At 35.7% G+C, this 24,306-nt stretch overlaps 1 protein-coding gene across 1 annotated transcript in view; it reads left to right on the top strand.

Moving 5' to 3' along the window:
* Positions 1-23,473, top strand: part of LOC137406184 (stimulator of interferon genes protein-like) — a 46,863-nt gene extending 23,390 nt beyond the window's left edge. Inside the window, exons 5-9 of the mRNA XM_068092717.1 lie at positions 2,331-2,429; positions 4,878-5,104; positions 12,000-12,198; positions 19,618-19,722; positions 23,031-23,473. Coding sequence (XP_067948818.1) covers positions 2,331-2,429; positions 4,878-5,104; positions 12,000-12,198; positions 19,618-19,722; positions 23,031-23,035 — 635 coding nt within the window. The 3' untranslated portion in view covers positions 23,036-23,473. The remainder of the gene's footprint in view (positions 1-2,330; positions 2,430-4,877; positions 5,105-11,999; positions 12,199-19,617; positions 19,723-23,030) is intronic.
* The last annotated feature ends 833 nt before the right edge of the window (positions 23,474-24,306 follow it).

Below are 24,306 nucleotides of genomic sequence, written 5' to 3'. Positions count from 1 at the left end.
GAGTGATTGTGTTCACTCGCGAATAAATTAGTCCACGAATATACATGAAAAAGGCAATTTGCGCGAAACTTAACTTCGCGAATAAATTCTTCTTGTAGGGTATAAGAATAATTATTCGAATTTACAAGATTGGAGTATATAGTGTCCAATGGTGTTCATAATGTTACTATTAATATATTTTTAAGGTTTTGTTGGTGATACTACGGCTGTGCCCAAAACCGTTTTTAATATCTGCAAAATTAAGAATAAGTAATACATTTCCTGATAGATATACAGCTATCTATATGACAGCCAACTAAAATCTGTTTAGATTTTTTATTTCAGCATATTTTTTTGTATATAAATACAGAAATCTAGATTAATATCACATCTTCTTGATATTGGCTGCTATGGCGTTTTGAAATGTAAACAAAATTGTGCATTGGTTTCGTTTTTCAAACTTTAACACCAGTTTTCTCAGCACCATGTTTTTGCACAGATGGTGAACGTGCGTTCAGTTTATTGACCATAAAATCTGCTGTAATTAAGCTAGAATTAAAATTTCTTTGCAAAATAACTGAGAGTTTTCTTCTTCTGCTAGTGTAGATAACTCCAAATCTCACACCTCCGACTTAACCATGGCTTCTGAGATCATAACCAATATAATATATATGCTATATATATATTATACATATATACATAATATAAATATTATATACATGTTATATATATATAGCACCAACTCATGCAGTATACCAAATGCATTCGTTAAGTATATTGCCTCACTTAATTATCTAGACATTGACCCAAGTTGCTTGTGCTATGTCTATCTCTAAATGAGGTTATTGTCAGGTCACTCTATGCCACAGCCTTTCACATTTGGTATCCTCCATTTTTAAACAGCTATTGATAAAAGGCTGTCATTCAGTTGGCAGTTGGTTGGTTTATGTCAGGTGTACTTTTAACTCACTAAACATGTTGGTATATGTCAAATGTATTGTTAACTCTCTGCACATGCTGGCATATGTCAAGTGTACTGTTAACTTTCTACACATGCTGGCATATGTCAGGTGTACTCTTAACTCTCTGCACATGCTGGAATATGTCAGCTTCTTTAGATGTGTAAGACTTGTGCCTAGATAGGGCCTGGTTGGTAGGCAGTAAATTCATAGTTACAAATGTTAATTTATTAAGGGTTCTGTTTGGGAGGAGTCATGCAACTGGTCTGCTTCTATTATGGTCTGATATTATATGTATAATTTGTTTGGCAGCAACTGCTACCTGATATTGTATGTATAACATGTTTGGCAGCAGCTGCTTCCTGATATTGTATGTATAACATATTTGGCAGCAGCTGTTTCACCATTTCAGACAGCTTGAAACCATAACGGTCACTTACAACTTTTATCGTATTTACTAGGTAAATCGGACACGCTGATTCTGATTTTATATCCAATATCCTATTACCCAAAATAAAGAATGGCTTTGAACATTGTTATTGTTTTAAATAGTTTATATACATGTACTTTTCATAAAAGACCGAGATTATTTTATAGGCTGAATTTAGACAGTAAGGGGTTTTAAGACCTCTATCTCTATCATTCTAAATCAGACTAAACATCCCTAATTTCCGTTCCTAAAAATCTAGGCTACGTCACATATTTATGGGCGTAACTGGTTGTGCCGATTGTGTTATTTTCGAGACGGATATTAAAACACTTCAAAAAAGCCTTCATGACTTTGAAGGATAGTGGACCAATCTATATTTTGAGTACAAAATTGGAATCGGCTTGTCTAATTTACCTAGAAAATATGATAAAAGTTGTACGTGGCAGTTATGGTTTAAGACTGTAGCTTCCAGCTGTTGATGACCAGCCTTTGCATTAGGTTCAAATATTGCTGGAGCAAGTTACTTTCTGTTTAGACAGCATACACTACATTTACCATTACATTTTTCTTTATCTGATCAGAAAAGCTTTTGCAATGGCATCTGAGGTTTTTCTCAATTGAACTACGGCCATTTTGCAGCATCTTTTGCCTCTTGCAAATGTTAAAAAAGGTTTTCCCAAATACTTGGTAATTATAAATGTTTGTTCTTTTAGTTTGTCCTAGCCAATCACGAAGCTTACAAGATCGATTTGCATTGTCCTAGCCAATCACGAAGCTTGCAAGATTGATTTGTAGTAAAGTGCAGTTTAATAATTATTGTTCAAAAGCATGCATCATCGTGCATTCAAACCGCATTGTCTATAAATTTGGATCGTGAAAGCTCAAAGTTGCCTATCATCATATGTCTTTGTCATATTGAAGCAAAAACCATTACACAAACTGCAACATTCTTTTACTTATAGCCAAAGATATTCCCCTTGAAGCTACCCTAAGTTGTGGGGAGGTTGCCGAAGGTCTCGTGTGGAGCTATTACTATGGATATATAAAGCTTCTGTTGCCAGGTATGTTAGCCATATTCTAGCTTGTGTTTGTTTTTTGTTCGAGAAAAATTTCAACTGTCAAATATTTACAAGCAGACAACTTCATTGTTATCAGAAGTAGTTTCCTGCTTCCTATATTAACAATTTGTAACATTTAGGTTATATAGCTTTTTAGCCAGCTGTTTACTTATCTAATAAAAACAACTTTGTTATATTTTATGCTAAGCAAATGTTTCTTATGTCCCGAATGTTTCCTATATCTCGAGTGTATCCTATTTCCCGAATGTTTCCTATGTCTCGAGTTTTTCATGTCTCTAGTGTTTCTTATGTCCCGAGTGTTTCCTATGTCTCGAGTGTTTCCTATGTCCCGATTGTTTCCTATGTCTCTAGTGTTTCTTATGTCCCGAGTGTTTCCTATGTCTCGAGTGTTTCCTATGTCTCGAGTGTTTCCTATGTCTCTAGTGTTTCTTATGTCCCGAGTGTTTCATATGTCTCGAGTTTTTCCTATGTCTCTAGTGTTTCTTATGTCCCGAGTGTTTCCTGTGTCTCTAGTGTTTCTTATGTCCCGAGTGTTTCATATGTCTCGAGTTTTTCCTATGTCTCTAGTGTTTCTTATGTCCCGAGTGTTTCCTGTGTCTCTAGTGTTTCTTATGTCCCGAGTGTTTCCTATGTCTCTAGTGTTTTTTTTGTCCCGAGTGTTTCTTATGTCTCGAGTGTTTCCTATGTCCCGAGTGTTTCCTGTGTCCCGAGTGTTTCCTGTCTCAGATGCAGAACTGTCTTTAAGAAGCCTAAAACTCAGCATGTAAACTAATCTTACTGCTAATGTAATTAAGGGTGGTTACCTAATTACCTGCAGTTACTTGTCTTATTCATTTCTAAGGGATCCAAGTCCATCAACACAGGCAATATTTTATGTTAATTATAAGTTGGAAAGTCAGCAGAATTTGTCATCATTTATTATGTGATATATGACTATTTGGCTATCACTTGTTATATGGTTTTACAACTGTGGTTATCATTCATTATATGGTTATATGATTATATCGTTATCATTTATTATATGGTTATATGATTATATAGTCGTGGGTGCTTCAGGTGGTGTCTCGCCTGTCGGAGCTTCTGAATATGTGTTTACTCACTGGCGTCTCAGGTGGTGTTTCGCCTATGAGGGTTCCTGAATATGCGTGCCTCAGATGGTGTCTCTCCTGTCAGGACTTCTGAATATGTGTTTACTCGCGGTTGCCGCAAGTGGTGTTTTGTCCATGGGGCTCCTGAATATGCATCTACTCGTGGGTGCCTCAGGTGGTGTGTCGCCTATGGGGCTCCTGAATATGCGTCCACTCATGGGTGCCTTAGGTGGTGTCTCGACTATGAGGCTCCTGAATATGCATCTACTCGTGGGTGCCTCAGCTGGTGTGTCGCTTATGGGGCTCCTGAATATGCGTCCACTCATGGGTGCCTTAGGTGGTGTCTCGACTATGAGGCTCCTGAATATGCATCTACTCATGGGTGCGTCAGGTGGTGTGTCATCTTTTGAGGCTCTTGAGTATGCGTCTACTCGTGGGTGCCTCAGTCGGTGTCTCGTCTGTCGGAGATCCTGAATATGTGTCTACTCGTGGGTGCCTCAGTTGGTGTCTCGTTCATGGGGCTCCTGAATACTTCTTTTTTTACCCCTAAGTCAGCCCCGTAACAGTGATGTACTATTATAATCGCATTCAGAAAATGTAATCATCACGACATCATACCTGTCTCCGCAAAGTTAGTTCTGAATAAGAAAAATTTGAGTTAATATTGTCACATACAGGCTGTCATTAGATCTCTGCGTATGGATTTTTGTTTAAATTCTAAGGCATTCTTTTTATTGCACCCGCTAGCAACATTTTTTTCTATCTTAGAAAAGACACCTTTCTATCTTATCTTTCTGCATTCTCATTCTCTGTGTATGCTTTAACTAACGTAAAATTAATCGTTTTGATTGAATGATTTTTTATAGTAGTAGGCTATATATATTCTGAAATTATATTTTAGAGTGAGAATACAAAAAGTGAGTCTCTGTAATTACATAGAGGCTTATTTCTTTTGTATTCACATAGTTCTATTCTCATAGTCCGGGCATTGGTTGCTCATAGTGGTCATTGCATAGTGATCGCTTATTGTAGGAGTCATACATGGTGTTACTTGTTTCAGTTAGGAGAGTGATGAGGTCAGGTTAGCCTTGTTGCTGTTGAAATCTCAACAGTTTTATTTAACAGCTGTGTGTCGAAACAAATGAAGTTATGACATATTCTTTACACCTGTCAGTGCAATATTGTAAAATGTTTTACTCGCTATCTGCATGCCGTATGATTTCATCACTCACAGCTGCCTGATGGCAAGTCTTTGAGTTTCATATTATCTTTTCCATCTTTAGTGCTAGTTCGAGGACATTGTTAGGTACTCCAGAGGTCTAGAGATTCTACATTTTTATAGGGATGGTGGAGAAGTGTGAGAAATGGGGTAAGGAACACGACAAGCGTGTTATACCCAAGTTATTCATACTCATTCCAAACACCGGCAAGTGCCACACTTCTATTACTGACTGTGATCCTAACATAACACTGGAAGGCTCCACCGAACCCGTCGAGATTTCTCGTGCTGGAGTGCACAAGAGGATATATAAGAATACCGTGCATAAAATTGTCAGCTCTGCAGGGGAGGTATCGCGATCAGTTTTCGCATTACACTGGACCCGCCATTTGTTATTTCGCTCATTAGTTTTGGGATTGTAAGGCGAAAAAAAGTCATATGTAGGGCATAGGAACCTATATTAATTATGTAGTGCAATTCTTCCTCAGGTAAATCCATCTCAATTGTATATTCAAACTGTGCACACCAAAAATTGGTGATTAAATATTATAATAAATCTTAGTGACTATAGTTACTTCTTAGTGGTTCTGATATGCAATCAAATGTAATATTAACTCCATACAGTGCTGTATGGAGTTCCTACCTTTGAGACAGACGTATTGGCTAACGGCGGTGCAAGAGAGACTTGACAGCAACACGTTCAGTACACTAAACTTTCGTGACGCTCCGTAATATCAATTATGGTTTTAACTTTAACGAATTTAGCTAATTAAACACACACTCTCAAAGCTAAGCTTTATTATTTTGCTAAACTTAATTTTAATTTTGTTATCGTCTCAATTTTTTATTACCCATCTGTTTCCGGCTTGGTGTTTTTGCTTCGATTTCGAAAGAGCACTCTTTTTCCACCGTCTACCCGCAGCTTCGGATCAGACGCGGCTCTAACTGTGGTACATTTCCAATTCAGTGTCTTTAGGGATGAAATCTTAAACTTTCTGTATGTTTTATACATTTCCAGATCAGCTCTCGACAAGAAGTCCATGGTTGAATACAGTTTTTCGTTTCATTGAAATTGACAGCGTTTTGAGACCACTTTAACGGTGAGGGTTGTTTTAGAGTTGCTTAGGTATGCTCAATGGAAAATGTTGAATTTATAGTCAAAATTTTACTTACAAACTTACTTGATTTACAATCACTTTTGTATACAAATTTCTTTGTGCCAATATTTTACTCAGCGCTTGAAGTAATTTTCAAATATGAATTTTTAAAAATGTCAAGTTCCATGATTGAAAAATTGAATATTTAACGCGACGGGCATATATACAAAAGTGATAACAAAATAACAACTGCCTTTATTTTAGTTTAGAGTTGACATGCTCTAAGTCTGAATATTGCCATTACCGTGTAGCCAATGCTCTGTTATTGGGTCTTCATAGTGAAGTTTCTATTGAATTTATGTTGTTATATTTATTATTTATTTTATATATTTAGTTTTCTCACGGTTATGCAGTTTTATATATTGCATTATCTTAAATGTTATAAATAGAACCTAAGATGTTTATCGCTTAGCTTTTTGAGCTGTGGAACAAATTCAGTAAAACATGGCGCAGTCATTTTGGGATATTACCTCCAACTTATGACATTTTCAATATACAAAGGAAATTTTGAAACTGTTTACCTTTTTTGTATGTTGAGGGTTAGCTATTTTTTCATAAGTGACTGAGCTATGAGTTATTAGTTTATATTATTGCAACAATGCTATATCAGAGCAACTGATATAGCGACATCCCAATAGTGATATATAAGTGATATCCTAATAGTGATATCCCAATAGTGATATCCCAATGGTGATATACAAGTGATATCCCAATAGTGATATACAAGTGATATCCCAATAGTGATATACAAGTGATATCCCAATAGTAATATACAAATGATATCCCAATAGTTATATACAAGTGATATCCCAATAGTGATATACAAGTGATATCCCAATAGTGATATACAAGTGATATCCCAATAGTGATATACAAGTGATATCCCAATAGTGATATATAAGTGATATCCCAATAGTGATATATAAGTGATATCCTAATGGTGATATACAAGTGATATCCCAATAGTGATATACAAGTGATATCCCAATAGTGATATATAAGTGATATCCCAATAGTGATATACAAGTGATATCCCAATAGTGATATGGGCAAGCCCAAGCATGGTGTCACACACAAAGGCAATTTTTTTTCTACCTTTTGCAACCATAATTTTCAGTTAATAGCGAGTAAACATGTTCAGACATGTGGAAACACAAAAGTTTTTATAATCAAATCTTCTCTCATGAAGATATTGGGCATGCAAGTAGGTTTCTCTGGTATCGTGTGTGACGCGCGGGACAATTGATCATATGCTCTCAAACTTTGCAATTCATTCTGAAATAAATTTTGCTTCCATTTTATAATCAATACATGAGTGGAATTTCTAGCCCAGGTGTTTTTTCCTAGAAAATGAAAATTTTTCCTTACCATTCAGGCAAGCAAAAGAAGTTTGTCCCACGCGTCACAATTTTAGTGTATTTAGTTGCAGCCTGCTTTTTCAAAGCTATCTGAGATAAAAAAATTCTCATCTATAATTCGCTTTTGGGCTGCTATAGCTTAGATAAACTCGCCAATTTTCTGAAAATACTGCAAGTTTCAGTTTTATAGGTACATGGATGTATTTGTGACGCGCGGGACATTTTTAGTAATTTGGTGATGTCTGCCTTTGTTTGGGAATTCTCTCTGATACCCTGGTATGTGAAAGTAATGCTGGATATTCCAAGTTTATAGAGCCAGTTTTTTTTAGAAAAATAATGAATTAGAAATATTTTATGATGTTTTGTAACTCAGAATATGGAGCTTGTCAAGATTATTCTTTTGATACACACAACTAGTGTGCAGATCACGAGGTAATCTTTGAACCAAATGTGTATTCTTAAGGTATGGTTACGAAAATTCCCTTTCACTCACGCATTGAATTTTCAGTCAGTAGAGTAAGTAGGTTTTCCTCATAAACATTGTCAGAATTTTTCAGAATGAAGTACGTTTGCTGTTTTCACACTTTCAAACTTGCATGTTTTCTAATGACTGCCAAACTGCTGTTAACATCATGCCACACCTCCTGGCGGCATGGTAATACTGCCAAAATGACACCATACTAAACAGCATGCCATCCTCCCTGTCAGGCAGGGCTGACAGAATAACATTGCGTTCAGCATAATGCTCAGCGTCATGTCATACTTGACGTTATGTTAGATGTCATTTGCTTGCAAGATGCCTAACTCAATGGATCGTAAGCGTAAAAGTAGAGAAATCTTCATAGCACAACATGGATTTAAAGCATTCAGGAAACTAGAGAATGAAAGGTAAAATATATTTTTATGCCTATTTTACATTTCTGAGCAAATATATACAAGTATGTACAGCATGTTTTATCAATCACCATAGTGGTGGTTCAATAATGTAAAGTGAATCACGAATTTGAGCAAACATTCAACAGGTTTCATGCCATATACATGTATATAATATGTACATAATATGGTATAATCTGTATTGCATATGAGTGTACAGCTTTATGATTTTATAGGTGTAGACAGCGCAGGGAGAGAAAGAAATTTCGCATGACTCCATCAGATTTAGAAGCAACGCGCGATAAGGAAAGAGAGAGAAAGGCCAAATATCGCGCTAAAATGGCAGACGCTAATTCAACACCGGAAACAAGCACCTTTTCCATATTTCCAAGTCGACAGTCTGAAGGACGAGCAAGAAAAAAACTACAGACAGCATCGCCACACTCTCCGCGAAAAAAAGTTCTTTTGATTGGTAAAGAGCTGTCCATGATGAGCCCGACCGAACAGGATATTGTCCTTCAAGCAGTTTGTCAGCCTAAACCAAAAGCGCGAATAAATTTTCAGCCACGGAACAAGCTACTTGAATCAACAATGGAGAAGATAACACATTTTTACCTGGACAGTAAGATCAGTCGAGTAATGCCAGGCCAGAAGGATACCATTAGTGTAAAAGACAAGACTGGTAAGCGACGAAAACTTCGAAAACGCCTGCTGAACTACATGTTGAGTGACATCTTTGAGATTTTTAATGAGGAATATCCAGATATCAAGGTGAGCCTTAGTAAATTTAAGGAGTTGCGCCCGGTAAATTGCAAGCCAGTTTCTAGACATGATCAAATTGTCTGTGCTTGCAAATACTGCGAAAATGCGGAGTTAGCTCTATTGGGACTGCGGCAGGCCAGTGTCTGTTCTCTGGAAATGCCTACTGCTGTCCACCAGCTACTGAAAAGAACTGTGTGTAACATGGAAAATGAATCATGCGTGAAGAGGGAATGCGACTCTTGTGGCGTCGATTCAATCGATAGTTTGGTTGTTAGCGCTAAAGAACATGTGAATTTTTATCAGTGGAGAGATGGTGAAAATGGCTTCCTAAACAAGCTCAAAGATCAGATGCCATCGTCTGACTTGCTTGTGCTGCTAAAATACCAACTGACATCACTTTCCCTTCATATGTACACTTCCAACCGTCAACACAAATCAATCAGTTACCTCAAACATAATTTAAAAAATGGGGAAGTGATCATTCACGAAGACTTCAGTGAGAACTTTAACTGTAAGCAAGCAACCGAAATCCAAAGTGCCTACTACACCGCAATAAGGGTGACAGTATTCACTGTCATGATTTATTATAAGCTGGATGGAGTCCTAGCCCACAAATGCTTTGCAATAGTTAGTGATAGTCTAGAACACACTAAGGATGCAGTTTACACGTTTAATAGAGAACTTGTAAAGTTTCTGAAAGCAGAAAGTATTAACTTGCAACATATTCATTATGTAAGTGATGGATCCGCATCGCAATTCAAAAATCGGTTCACAGTTCAGAACTTGATTGCGCATAAGGAAGAAATGGGTATGCTAGCTGACTGGAGTTTTTTTGAGACATCGCATGGCAAAGGTGCAGTAGATGGTGTTGGGGGAAGCATCAAGCAACAGGTATTATTGGCAGTATATTGGGGAAGGTATGTCGTAAACTCAGCGAAGTCATTTGCAGAAGCTGCAACAAAAATAACTTCCAAATCAGTAAAACCAATGAAGATTTTATACATCTCAGAAAATGTGATCACTAAAACAGCTTGGATCTGCAAAGAACGCTGGTCCACTGCACCTCCAATTCATGGCATTCGATCTTGCCATCACATAACCATTAAAGAAGATGGCAATGTTAGACTGATGGAATGGTGTCCTTCCACTTGGCAGCCAGTTCCATCCACACCGAGCAGCAAACCGGATCAAATGGTAACCACAGAAGCTACTTCACGAACATTCACTCAGTTCTTACCACAAATACTAGTCGCAGTGGCCTATGATTCTGAAGTAAGCATTGGAGAAATTCTCACAGGGGAAGTTAATGAAGGTAGCTACATTATAAAATATATGCACCGTGCACGCAAGCAGTTCATGTGGCCAAGCCCCGATGACATAAGGACCACCCACAGGAATTTTCTTCTTCAAGTATGCCCTGTTATTGTACCAGCTGCAACTACCAGGTCACTGAGATACTTTGTACTAGAAAATGAGGCGATAATAATGGCAGAATATGATGATTTTAAAAGAAAATGGTTTACTGCATAAAAGTCTGACAATCTTTGTTATAACTATTTTATGTTTGACGTTTTTTAAATAAAATAAATACAATATATAATAATTTTAAATTATTGGTTGGTTTAGCACAAGTATATTCAATGTTACAACTACAACTCATGGCAATTTGTGGTCTAACAACTACAAAACATAGAAAGATGCTTAATTTTTCATAATGTTATTTTTGTCCCGCGCGTCACAGTTCCGCGCGTCACAAATGGTAGTCCTCTTTCAAACTTTACAGAATCATTAAACTTTGGCCTGAAAACAAATAGTATGTATTCCTAGTAGAATGGCATTAGAGCTTTAAGCTAGTCAAATAATAATGTTATGAGTCTAAAATTTCAGAAGATTTTTCCATTTGATCAAAGAGTAGTTTTTCATGTCAAATTATGGTCCCGCGCGTCACACTAGCTTTAATGGTTCATGATTTATTAACGCATTTCATGACAAGGATAAAATCTTTTTCACTGATAGTTGATGTCAAGTGCTTTCTAAAACAGTATAAATGACACCAGAATTTCGCATCTGAGCTGAGATGTATGCGAGGAAGCATTCAAATGTCCCATGCGTCACAATCCTGCCAAAAACGGCCTTACCCATATACAAGTGATATCCCAATAGTGATATATAAGTGATATCCCAATGGTGATATACAAGTGATATCCCAATAGTGATATCCCAATAGTGATATCCCAATAGTGATATACAAGTGATATCCCAATGGTGATATACAAGTGATATCCCAATAGTGATATACAAGTGATATCCCAATAGTGATATATAAGTAATATCCCAATAGTGATATACAAGTGATATCCCAATCGTGATATATAAGTGATATCCCAATAGTGATATACAAGTGATATTCCAATAGTTCTGCCAAGAAAATTTTCAAGCATTCTAAATTATGTACGTATATAGCATTGGGATTGATCTAAAACATTGCATGTACAGCTTAATAAAACAGCTCAGGGGTAAAAAATACCTTTATCTGAATGTTGATGGCAGACGTGCGAGTCGCAGGTCTGCCTCAGAGCTGGAAGCTTCTTAAATAACAGATTTGGTTGTTCCCTGATAGAGTGTTAGTACAGTGTGATTTCTAAAGCTTACTCAACTGGGTTAAAATGCCCAGCTCACATTGTTCCCTGTCCCTCCCAGTGCTTTCTCCCCCTCTCAGTGGTTTCTCCCCAAGTAACTTGGTGATTTGCTATTATTTCTTTTTAGTTTCTAAGTTACTTTTTCACCAGTTGGGAAATTTATTCATTGAAGTTTCTCAAATTATAAAAGGAGCATTTTTGTTCTAAGATTTGAGTTTATGAGATTGAGTGAGTTTATACCAGTTTTAATATTCCAAGTTCATCATTCTCATAGTGATTGTTTCTTCTAGGGTTTTGAACGTTATCTATCTCGGGCAGTTCTATAAAATAACTTATCAAACTTCAATACTTTAAAGAAATTAATAAAGCCGGCTCTTGAGTTCCAGAATTGTATCTATTACAACCAGGTGTCGCAGTGCTGATTAGTGAGCTTACTCTTTGGATGGGTTTTTGTAGGAGTACTATGCGCCTTGTGAGTACGCAACTCCTGTCCTGTCTATTTACGATATGTGTGAGGAATCTATAGCTGGCCTTTCTGAAGAGGATAAGCTACACCAAATTCAGCGATTTAGGTACCTCCTTGACCGGATCCTCTCTCACGGCATTGTGCATGATGTAAGGGAGGGCTACGCATTCAAGATAGTCTTTTTCAAAGGTGCGTAGTTACAAGTTTGTCGCTGTTTTTACCATCATGATCGATTTAGTTTCGATATATCTCAGTGCCCAGTATAAGCTGACTGTGTTATCAGTATACTGCAGATCATTGTGCAAAAACTTTGCCAAAACTTTCAAAGTTCTTACATAATTTGTGTTTGAGACTAATTGTCACACTCTCACCTTTTCTTAGTAATCAAGGTTCGCAGGTAAGAACAATGTATTGTGCGCTGACCTTGTTGCTATACTATGGGTCAGTAACATGACTGTAGTTGTCCCGGATGACTGACAGACTGTTTTCGTAAAGGATGCTAAAGCTGTACTAAGACTACAAACAAGCACGCAGTTGCTTGTAGTTTTATTACAGACCTAATATCACTATATGTTTATATCTGTTAGTTTTACTATAGACCTTCTAATATCACTGCATGTTTATATCTGTTAGTTTTAATATAGACCTTGTAATATCACTATATGTTTATATCTGTTAGTTTTACTATAGACCTTCTAATATCACTATATGTTTATATCTGTTAGTTTTACTACAGACCTTCTAATATCACTATATGTTTATATCTGTTAGTTTTACTACAGACCTTCTAATATCACTACATGTTTATATCTGTTAGCTTTAATATAGACCTTGTAATATCACTATATGTTTATATCTGTTAGTTTTACTATAGACCTTCTAATATCACTATATGTTTATATCTGTTAGTTTTACTACAGACCTTCTAATATCACTATATGTTTATATCTGTTAGTTTTACTATCGACCTTTTAATATCACTACATGTTTATATCTGTTAGCTTTACTATAGACCTTCTAACATCACTATATGTTTATATCTGTTAGTTTTACTATAGACCTTCTAATATCACTATATGTTTATATCTATTAGTTTTACTATCGACCTTTTAATATCACTACATGTTTATACCTGTTAGCTTTACTATAGACCTTCTAATATCACTATATGTTTATATCTGTTAGTTTTACTATAGACCTAATATCACTACATGTTTATATCTGTTAGCTTTACTATAGACCTTCTAATATCACTACATGTTTATATCTGTTAGTTTTACTATAGACCTTGTATTATCACTACATGTTTCTATCTGTTAGCTTTACTATAGACCTTCTAACATCACTATATGTTTATATCTGTTAGTTTTACTATAGACCTTCTAATATCACTATATGTTTATATCTATTAGTTTTACTATCGACCTTTTAATATCACTACATGTTTATACCTGTTAGCTTTACTATAGACCTTCTAATATCACTATATGTTTATATCTGTTAGTTTTACTATAGACCTAATATCACTACATGTTTATATCTGTTAGCTTTACTATAGACCTTCTAATATCACTACATGTTTATATCTGTTAGTTTTACTATAGACCTTGTAATATCACTACATGTTTATATCTGTTAGCTTTACTATAGACCTTCTAATATCACTATATGTTTATATCTGTTAGTTTTACTATAGACCTTGTAATATCACTACATGTTTATATCTGTTAGCTTTACTATAGACCTTCTAATATCACTACATGTTTATCTCTGTTAGTTTTACTATAGACCTTCTAATATCACTACATGTTTATATCTGTTAGTTTTACTATAGACCTTGTAATATCACTACATGTTTATATCTGTTAGTTTTACTATAGACTTTCTAATCTCACTAGATGTAAATATCTTATATAACATTGATATACATGTGGTAAACCAACTAATAATTTAAAACTAGTATATATTATACTTATTTTATTTAAACATGAAACATAAAACACATACGATTCAAAGATTGTCAGACTTATAGAGTAAACCATTTTTTCTTAACGCCATTACATTCCGCCGTTATAATTTCCTCATTTTCGAGTAAAAGCTTTCAGTGACCTGATAGTTACTGCTGGTGCAATAACTGGAGATGTTTTAAGAGAATAGTTCTTATGCGTGGTTCTTTTGTCGTTGGGGTTTGGCCGCATGAACTGCTTGTGTGCACGGTGCATGTACTTTATAGTGTGACTACTTTCATTGGCTTCCGCTGTGAGAATTTCTCCAATGTTGACTTCAGAGTCATAGGCCAATGCAACTAGCATTTGTGGTGAAGACTGTGTTAGTGTTGGTGAAATATCTTTTGTGATTACCTCTTGATTAGGTTCGCTGTTCGGTGTGTGTGTGGAATTAGCTGCCAGGGAGAAGAACACCATTCCATCAGAACAACATCACTATCTTTTTTATTTGCTATGTGTTGGCACAGTTGAATGCCATGATTTATAGGCACCATGGACCAGGGTTCTTTGCAGATATGCACTGTTTCCGCAATCTTATCTTTTGAGGTGGAGAATATCTTTATTGGTTTCGCTGATTTGGAAGTTATTGTTGTTGCAGCTTTCGCAACTGACTTTGCTGAATTTACGACATACCTTTTTCGGTACACTGCCATTAGAACCTGTTGTTTGATGCTTTCCCTCAATACCATCTCTTGCACCTTTGCCATGTCATCTCATTTTTGTAACCATGCTTTACGAACATACATTTGGTTCAAAGATTACCTCATGATTTGACGGCAGCACCCCAGGTGTGTATCAGTAATCGGTATCAGTGTCGGTAATCTTGACAAACTCTTTGTTCTGAGTTACAAAACATGACAAATTAATTCCAATTTTTCATCTCTCTCAAAGAAACTGGCTTTTTTGACTTGGAATATCAAACGTTGCTTTCACATGCAGGGTATCAAAATGAAATCTCAAACAAAGGCAGACACCGTCATATTATTAAAGAATGTCCTGCGCGTCACAAATACTTCCATGTGCCTATAAAACAGTAACTTGCCATATTTTGCCATATTTTCGGCGAGTTCGGCTGAAGCATAGCAGCCCAAAATTGAATTATAGATAAAAAAATTACATTTGTTAGAAAAAAACCCTGGGCTAAAAAGTCTACTCTTGTATTGATTATAAAAGAAAAGCAAAATTTATTTCAGAATGAGTGACAATGTTTGAGAGAAAATGACCTATTGTCCCGCGCCTCAGACACAATACCAAAAAAATCTACTTGCATGCCCTATATTATTATGAGAAAAGATTTCATTATAAAAATTTTCATGTTTCTGTATGTCTAAACATGTTTACGCAATAATTGACAGAAAGTTATGATCACAAAAGGTAGAAAAAAAATTGCTTATGTGCGTAAGACTATGCCTGGCCTTGCCCTATTATATGTTAGCATGTACTCCATATGTTCTAATTATTAGATATTCCAAAATGACAAATTAGTTGGTTTAAGTTTAAATTGTGATTTGCTAACAACTTCTTTGTCTTTGCTGAAGAAAGTACAGTGGAACTCCTACTTATGTAAGTAACTCGTTCTGTTAGTCATTTTGTAAAAAGACAATGTCGGAACTAGAAGCTGATTTTAACGTCTAAATGCCCTAATCTGTTCCAAGCACCCACAAACTCGGCAATAACATATATAAGTTATCAATCTGTATAATGGTAAAAATCTAACAAATACGTGTTAAAGTTATAGTATTACATAACAATGTGGAAAAGCAAAAACACGTGCAAAGAAGGGAGAACGTAAAAATAATGAATCGAGACCACATACAGTTTGTTTGTTTGTTCATGTTTGGCGTTCACCGTAAAAACGGGGTTAAGAAGGACCATAGGAAGTGGGAGGATGGCGGTGAGAAAAGGTGGCCGTGTTGTTTTTAGGAATGTAAGTAGAAAGATTTATTTAGTCGACACAATTTCAAAAATAAATGTCATCATGCAGAAAACACCGAGAATGAATAAATGAAAAAAAATGTAATACGCAAATGTGATATTTGATAACTCCAAATTGTGCATTAAATAAAAACAAAACACATCTCGTTTACTGACTTGCAATAGCAAATGAAACTGAGTGAGGCACATTGTATGTCGTACCAACGAGACACAAACTGGGCAAAGTACAAATTGTAACATTTAAATTGGACTTAAATGACCCCTTACTTTGCTATACGCACATTTAAACTAAGTTTTGCTTCACATCAAACTTAATTTTTACTTGATTTTTACTGGTTTTCTTTCACCTTTGCTTTTCTTGCTTCGCCTTTTTATTTGCTTTCACCTTTACTTTTAGCCGACCTTTTTGTAACTTCAAACTGATTCGACGAGACAAACTTAGCAACACTGCTGACACTGCTCTAGTATAGGTGGCCTGTACCCTGTAGCATACAACACTGCTCTAGTATGGGTGGCCTGTACCCTGTAGCATACAACACTGCTCTAGTATAGGTGGCCTGTACCCTGTAGCATACAACACTGCTCTAGTATAGGTGGCCTGTACCCTGTAGCATGCAACACTGCTCTAGTGTAGTTGGCCTGTACCCTGTAGCATACAACACTGCTCTAGTGTAGTTGGCCTGTACCCTGTAGCATACAACACTGCTCTAGTATAGGTGGCCTGTACCCTGTAGCATACAACACTGCTCTAGTGTAGTTGGCCTGTACCCTGTAGCATACAACACTGCTCTAGTATAGGTGGCCTGTACCCTGTAGCATACAACACTGCTCTAGTATAGGTGCCCTGTACCCTGTAGCATACAACACTGCTCTAGTATAGGTGGCCTGTACCCTGTAGCATACAACACTGCTCTAGTGTAGTCGGCCTGTACCCTGTAGCATATTACACTGCTCTAGTATAGGTGGCCTGTACCCTGTAGCATACTACACTGCTCTAGTGTAGTTGGCCTGTACCCTGTAGCATACTACACTGCTCTAGTATAGGTGGCCTGTACCCTGTAGCATACTTGGCCACCCAATGGCTGCGTTGAGAACCATCCCGTTTGCCCATATTTCGTGGTATGACTATATATATCAAAGTTTGTCGTTGTTCATTCAGCCATAGCGATAAAGATTTTGCAACGAAAAATCACCTTTGTACTGGATCGGAACTCATGACATGCAAATCGCAGGACTGCTAAAGAGTGCGCATAACCTCCAGGCTATGCCGCTCTTATCGCATCTGTCACACTCACCATATACTGTATATAATTTTTGCGATTGCACACGCTAAATTTTTAATTATTATAGTGTCCCCATGGGTTATGATGCCCCTGTTATTAGATTTTTACCTCAATCTATGAAAAAAGACGCTTTTTCATCCTCGCCATACTAAGGTGAATTTTTCTCCATCATACGATATCACCGAAATATTTTCTCAAAATTAAAGGTTTGCAATAGTTAGTTGCAAAAAAATGTCGAGAAAGAAATGTTGACATGTTATTCGCTGAAATCCCTCCCACAATGCCTGAAAAAGATATACGGCATGATGCGAGCTATCTCAGTTCACTGTTATTCATTATAAGTTATGGTGAAAATGAATATGAAAACAGGTAAGTGATAAAATATTAGCCGTTGACAAAGTTAAAGTTTAATTGAGTAAAGTACATACTAAAACTCGGCTTCAAGTATGTCTTTATTAAGCTAAATTCATTCAAGTTAAATTCAACATTTATGTTTTACATCTGTTTCAAAGGTAAAAACTCTCCTCGGTACTTATCGCACATAGTACTGTGTAATGTTACATTTTCTTGCAATTCATAACCACTAAGTACACTAAAGTTACTGTAGCTAACTATAGTTGGTAAGGTTAACATATTTGTTTTGTTACTAATTTTTAATATGTACAATATGTAGTTTTGATGATTTTTGCAGGGAAGTGTTTTCATCAGTTATGCACTATGGGTTTCTATACCACTCCAAACGATATTTCCACCTTATGATGCCAACACTGAAACAAAGTAAAATCGTATAATTGTATTTCTGATCATTTTCCATTGCAATCGTAACAAAATCGACATCATTTCTCCATTACTTGTTAATTATTTCACATTTACATTTAAACATCTTTACAGCTGTTTTATTTTTTCTCTTAATTAATTTCAACAAAACACATTTTTTCATGGTATGAAATTTTAAAGATAGAATGATAAATGTTGTATATATTAATATAAGAATAAATTTTCTGTCCAAAAACTTTTTATTACCCAGGCAACACCGGGCATTCATCTACTATATGTATGTACACATAAGTATATATTTCTCAAAGTTTGTGTGTATGTCCAGCTAAAGCTAATAAAATCTTGGAATCAAAACTTGGCCATTTAATAGATTGGAACTCATGGAGATTCCATCCAACGTTTTAATCCATGAGCTCTACCACTGAGCTATACAAGGCCTATTCATCAATTGGTATTAAATGACTAAATGACATAATATTTGAGCACTGCGCCCACGCGTTACGTTGCCCCAGTTATAAAATATTTTTCGCTCATTTCACGGAAACACATGCTTTTTCGTTAGGCCGAAATTTTTCTGCCACACAATATCGACAATAATTTCTTTCGAAATTTAAGTTTTGCGATTTGTGTGCTGATTATATACGTTATTAAAAGATATACGCTGCTCGCCATGGCAAGTTCAGCAGTATCTGTTATGGTAAAAACGGATTCGCAAACGGATAAATGGTAAAATTTTAGTTGAAAGTTTGAAGTTTACTAAAATACATACTAAGACTACCTTCAAGTATGTGTTTACTAAACTAAATTCATTTAAGTTAGATTCAGGGTTTACGTTACGCGTCTGTCTCGAAAGTTACAACTTTCCACATAGTACATTGTAATGTTATATTATCTTGCAGATCATAACCACAAAATGCGCTAAAGTTGTTTTAGGTAACTATAGTTACTAAAGTTAACATATTATTTTGTTACTATTTTTAATTATGATGATTGCTACCATTAGGTGATTGCATTAGATAATTACTATGGGTTTCTATACCACTTTATGTGAGTCTATAGCCCACCATATTTTTGCAAGCTAACACTGAAACGAACTGAAATATTGTAATTGTATACCAAATAATTTTTTATTGTAATTGTAGCAAAACAGACTATATTTAGCCATTACTTGCTCATGATTTTACATTTAAACACCTTCACATTTTTATTTTTACTCCTAATTTATTTCAACAGAACACTTTTGGTTTTTCTTCTCTCTTAATTTATTTCTGCTACACAAAACACTCTCATAATATGTAGTTTGAAAGTTAGAGGGGCAAATGTTGGTATATGTTAAATACAAATCAATTTTCTGCCTAATTACTTTTTTACTACCCGGCGTTGCCTGGCTAATACAGCTAGTATATATATATACACGTATATATATACACCAGCAACAGTCAACACAAGCAAGTTGTAAAAAAGATGCAAGTTATCAAACTCCCTGGTCTCTGGTAGGAGACCCGATCTTGAGTAGACATTACCACCTGCTTGGGTAAACCAGGGCGAGGAAACGCTTTTTTTATTTGTATGTGTTATTTAACATTAAACATCCTTACTACTTGCAGCTGATCAGGAAGGCAAAGGAGAAGTTGCAAACCAAATAGTGGATTATATTAAACACTATCAGAAAGAGAAGGAGGAGGAGGAGCGCCGGTCTAGGAATCGTGCTGGTAATCAATCTAGTCTACTAATAATTTGCTCACCAAAAAGGTCTCTGCTGCGGCACCGGGACTGTGTTTTCATGCTTGAAAAATGTCTTTCTATCATAGAATCTGTCATTTGTTAGTAGTAATTTCTTTGCAAACTGCTATGCAGTTGGAGGTGGAAGATAGCCAATCACTGTGTACACTTGTGTACACTAGGCTATTATTATAATCTACACTAGTCTATTACTATAATCTATACTAGTCTATTACTATAGTTTATACTAGTCTATTACTATAGTCTATACTAGTCTATTACTATAATCTATACCAGTCTATTACTATAATCTATATTAGTCTATTATTATAATCTATACTAGTATATTACTATAATCTATATTAGTCTATTATTATAATCTATACTAGTCTATTACTATAATCTATACTAGTCTATTACTATAATCTATACTAGTATATTACTATAATCTATACCAGTCTATTACTATAATCTATACTAGTATATTACTATAATCTATATTAGTCTATTATTATAATCTATACTAGTATATTACTATAATCTATATTAGTCTATTATTATAATCTATACTAGTATATTACTATAATCTATACTAGTCTGTTACTATAATTCATACTAGTCTATTACTATAATCTTTGCTAGTCTATTACTATAGTCTATACTAGTCTATTTCTATAATCTATACTAGTCTATTACTATAGTCTACACTAGTCTATTACTATAGTCTATACTAGTCTATTACTATAGTCTATACTAGTCTATTACTGTTATCTATACTAGTCTATTATAATTATCTACATCTATACTAGTCTATTGTCCTGATGGAATGATAATAACCCAGGTTTATGATCTAGTGAACTCTTGAGCACATTTTACACTCTCTTCTCTCTGCTTTACTTGGTTGTTCTTCCCATATAAGTCATCAATGATTCATTTTTCGAGTAATTTTCTTTTCAAAATTAAAATACGGATTTTGTTCAGGGTTTGCATTTAAAATTAATTTTTTATTAAAATAAGTTATATTATGGCAGTGTATTATGAATAGTCACAATAGAATTTATACGTTGCAATCTTTAATACAAACCAGATATTGCCTGTTACACTCTGACTCTGAAGATTACTGTTTCCATTCAGGGGTGGAGGGGTGGAGGGGTGGAGGGAGGGGCGGACAGAGGGAGGGGTGGAAGGGTGGAGGGATGGTTCCTTCATAAGACCTGGAATCGAAAAGGCACTAGTTGTTCTCAGTTTTCTTCATTTTTACGTGTCGAAGATGCAATCCATTTTCGAAGATCGAAATTTTGAATGTGTAGTAACTTTGTTTATTTTCTTCCACTATTTCAGTAGCCTTCTACTCTCTACAGATAATTTCCTGTAGAACTTTATATCATAGTTTGTGATATCCTGCAGCATGATGTCAGGTAGCTTCCTGCAGGACTATCTCATGGTTCAAATTGTATAGCACCATTCCACAGTTGAGGCAACCAGTTTGCTGTAGTACTGTATAATATTGCTACATAGTATACTAGATGTTAGTTCAGTGATCCAGGTAACTGTCATAGGCCGTATCTACTGATACAAAGCTGTGATCCAGGTATCTGTCATGAGGCCGTATCTATTGATACAAGGCTATGATCCAGGTATCTGTCTGTTGGGACATTACAATGGATAGCCAGTGCATTACATGGCAAATGATATTGACTATGTCATTATACATAGCTGGTTATTTATGAAATAATTACAGATTACTTTCATTTGTTTAATGTATAATTCCAGGATAATTCTTTTGCTAACAGCTATCTATACATATACAGTCGAACATGGATAACTCGTCCACGGATAGCTCGAACACATGGTTAATTCGAACATTTCCTTTGGTCCGTTCCCACGTAATGATAAATTGCTATAGATAACTCGAACTCAACACTGTTAATTCGAACTGTTTTTTTGCCCAACAGCTACCGAAACGGTTGTTTTCGCTTTAGAAAATCACTTTATTCAAAGCCATAGAGGTAAACTTCATCTTTTCGTAATTCATAAGCGTCGTTATTACCACCAGCGGCAAAATATTTTTGTCAACGACTTTTCTAAAAGTTTGGTGAAATTTGATTTATACTGCGATATGATGAATAGCACGGGCTAGCCGGGTCACGCGCGCAAGAATTTTTGCCACGCACATACAAAACAAAAATCGCATGTTGTTTTTGTTTTGTATGTGCGTGGCGAAAATCCTTGAGTGCGTGACTCGGCTAGCCCGTGATGAATAGTTTTCCGACGTTGATTCCGTGTTGAATCAACGTCAGAATGTTGAATGTTTAAAACGTCTTAAAAAATGTTGTAATTAAACGTATACGTTGTCTGAGCTACAAAAAACTATCCATCGTTTGACCTAAACACAGAATACGTGTGTACATTCAATAAGTATCTATTAAAAAAGCGTGAGTGATATAGAATGTACCGTAAAACTTTTAATTGAACTGCCTCGGAGTGTTGCTCTTAACGAATCCCAGGTAAAGTAAGGTAATCTGCATAAACTTCAAGAAAAAACGGCAAAATTGATCGTGGGTAAAACCCCAAAAGGAAAAAATGTCTTTTCTTTTGAGCATTTCAACAACGATCAAGTTTTGCCAATGTCAATCTGAAAAACGTCCTGGCAATAACATCACCTCAAACAACAAACCAATCTCAAGTGATAGAAAAATCTCTATACTTTTTCATGAAAACGTTTTAAACTTTACATTGGAAGCATTTAATTTGAAACAAGCCATTTGTGCTTTTGATTTATATTATAGTTTGTATATGTACATGTATCTACTAATAAATAAGTAAATATATGGACTTGTGACAGTGCTCTGATAACTTGAATGCTCTGATAATTCGAACACTTTTGCTCGGTCCCTTGAAGTTCGAGTTATCCATGTTTGACTATACTTGGGATGTTTCTTACCAATTCATTGTAAACTCAGTACTGGAATAAAGAACATTACAGTGAGAACACCACACTGTCATAGGCCGTATCTACTGATACGAGGCTGTGATCCAGGTATCTGTCATGACCCGTATCTACTGACACAAGGCTGTGATCCAGGTATCTGTCATAGGTCGTATCTACTGATACGAGGCTGTGATCCAGGTATCTGACATAGGCTGTATCTACTGATACAAGGCAGTGATCCAGGTATCTGTCGTAGGCCGTATCTACTGATACAACGCCTGTATGTCAAGAATGTATGTATGTTGTATATTAAAAAATACATTTTTCCAGCTGTGTTGCTCTCAATGTTGACGGTACTTATTGTAGCCTGAAAAACAATAATCGGATTTCATATCGAAACCTGACAAGTATACCAAGAGAGTGTAGGCCATTCTTCATCATTCTTTGTTCCGCATTGTTATTTTTAATATTTATTACTTACGGTTCGATTTTATTGGTCGTGATATTTTTAGCTCAATACTCCAGTTGCTCGCAACGAGAGTTATACTTTGTTACTATTACATATCTATTCTTCACTCACACATATTTATGAATGATTTTGTAATTTATTGGCTATAATCAGTTAGCAAGCTCATTTTGGATCTTTTAATTTTTACAAGCGGTTTTAGAATTCCTTGATATAGAGTCCTTTGGTACAGAATCTGGCATCATTCTTATTATAGATTTTTCACTGACCAATGTTTGTTTTATTTTCTGTTACATCTTTTTTCTACACTCAGTTGTTTTGGTACTTTCAGATAATCAAAAATACAGCCATTGCTCTTAATTTTATAGATTCAATTCGATCAAGTTTTGTTGATTTTAATCTTGAGACATCCATGTAGTCAGATCACCTAAAACAGCAAACAAAGTCTCAAATGATTAGAAAAAGTATCTGTACATCCTAATAACATCTACTAGCTTTATGTGGCCAGCTATTTAATGTTTGTAAATTAGCTGGTAGCCAAGTAACTAATATTTGATGCTATCCTTATGCTGCAGTGACACAGTAGTGAAGTCAAGTCATACAAAGCCTTATGTAGCGCTTTTAATTCTTACTGTCCATCATATGCTGGCGCTTTAGGATAATTCAGGGCAGCATAGAAGGATGATTCCATACATGCAGATTTCAAACAGCTCATAAAAACTTGTGTGAGAGATTCGTACTAGTACCCTAACAGTCAGTGCGCCGTAAGTGATCATCTGGTGTAATAACTATCTGCACAGTTATTCCCTAATGTGGCAAGGCAGTCGAGTTGCGCTGATAGCACCATTTCTGGGCTATTAAACTCGTGTGATGCAATCTTTTTCTTAGCATCCACCTTTCAGACAGAAGCGGCTCTGATTATAGTAAATATTACTAATACTTAGTTTCCATAGAGTGATGGAGTGGTGACACCTGGGTGGGCGATGCAAAGCGCTACACTCGGCTGACAAGCAGATCATGTTGCCATAGGGCATAGGAGAGCAATAGTTGTGCTATGCCTTACATGTATGTCCAGGCAAATGTCTTTACAAGAAGTAACAGAAAAGCATGACACGTATCCACACACAAGTATGACTTTGTTGGTCACAATGCCGTTTCCGTGACACAAATATGGTG

Source organism: Watersipora subatra, chromosome 10 (genome assembly GCF_963576615.1).
Source record: "Watersipora subatra chromosome 10, tzWatSuba1.1, whole genome shotgun sequence".
Classification (NCBI taxonomy): Eukaryota; Metazoa; Bryozoa; class Gymnolaemata; order Cheilostomatida; family Watersiporidae; genus Watersipora; species Watersipora subatra.
This window is presented reverse-complemented; position numbering and strand designations above follow the sequence as displayed.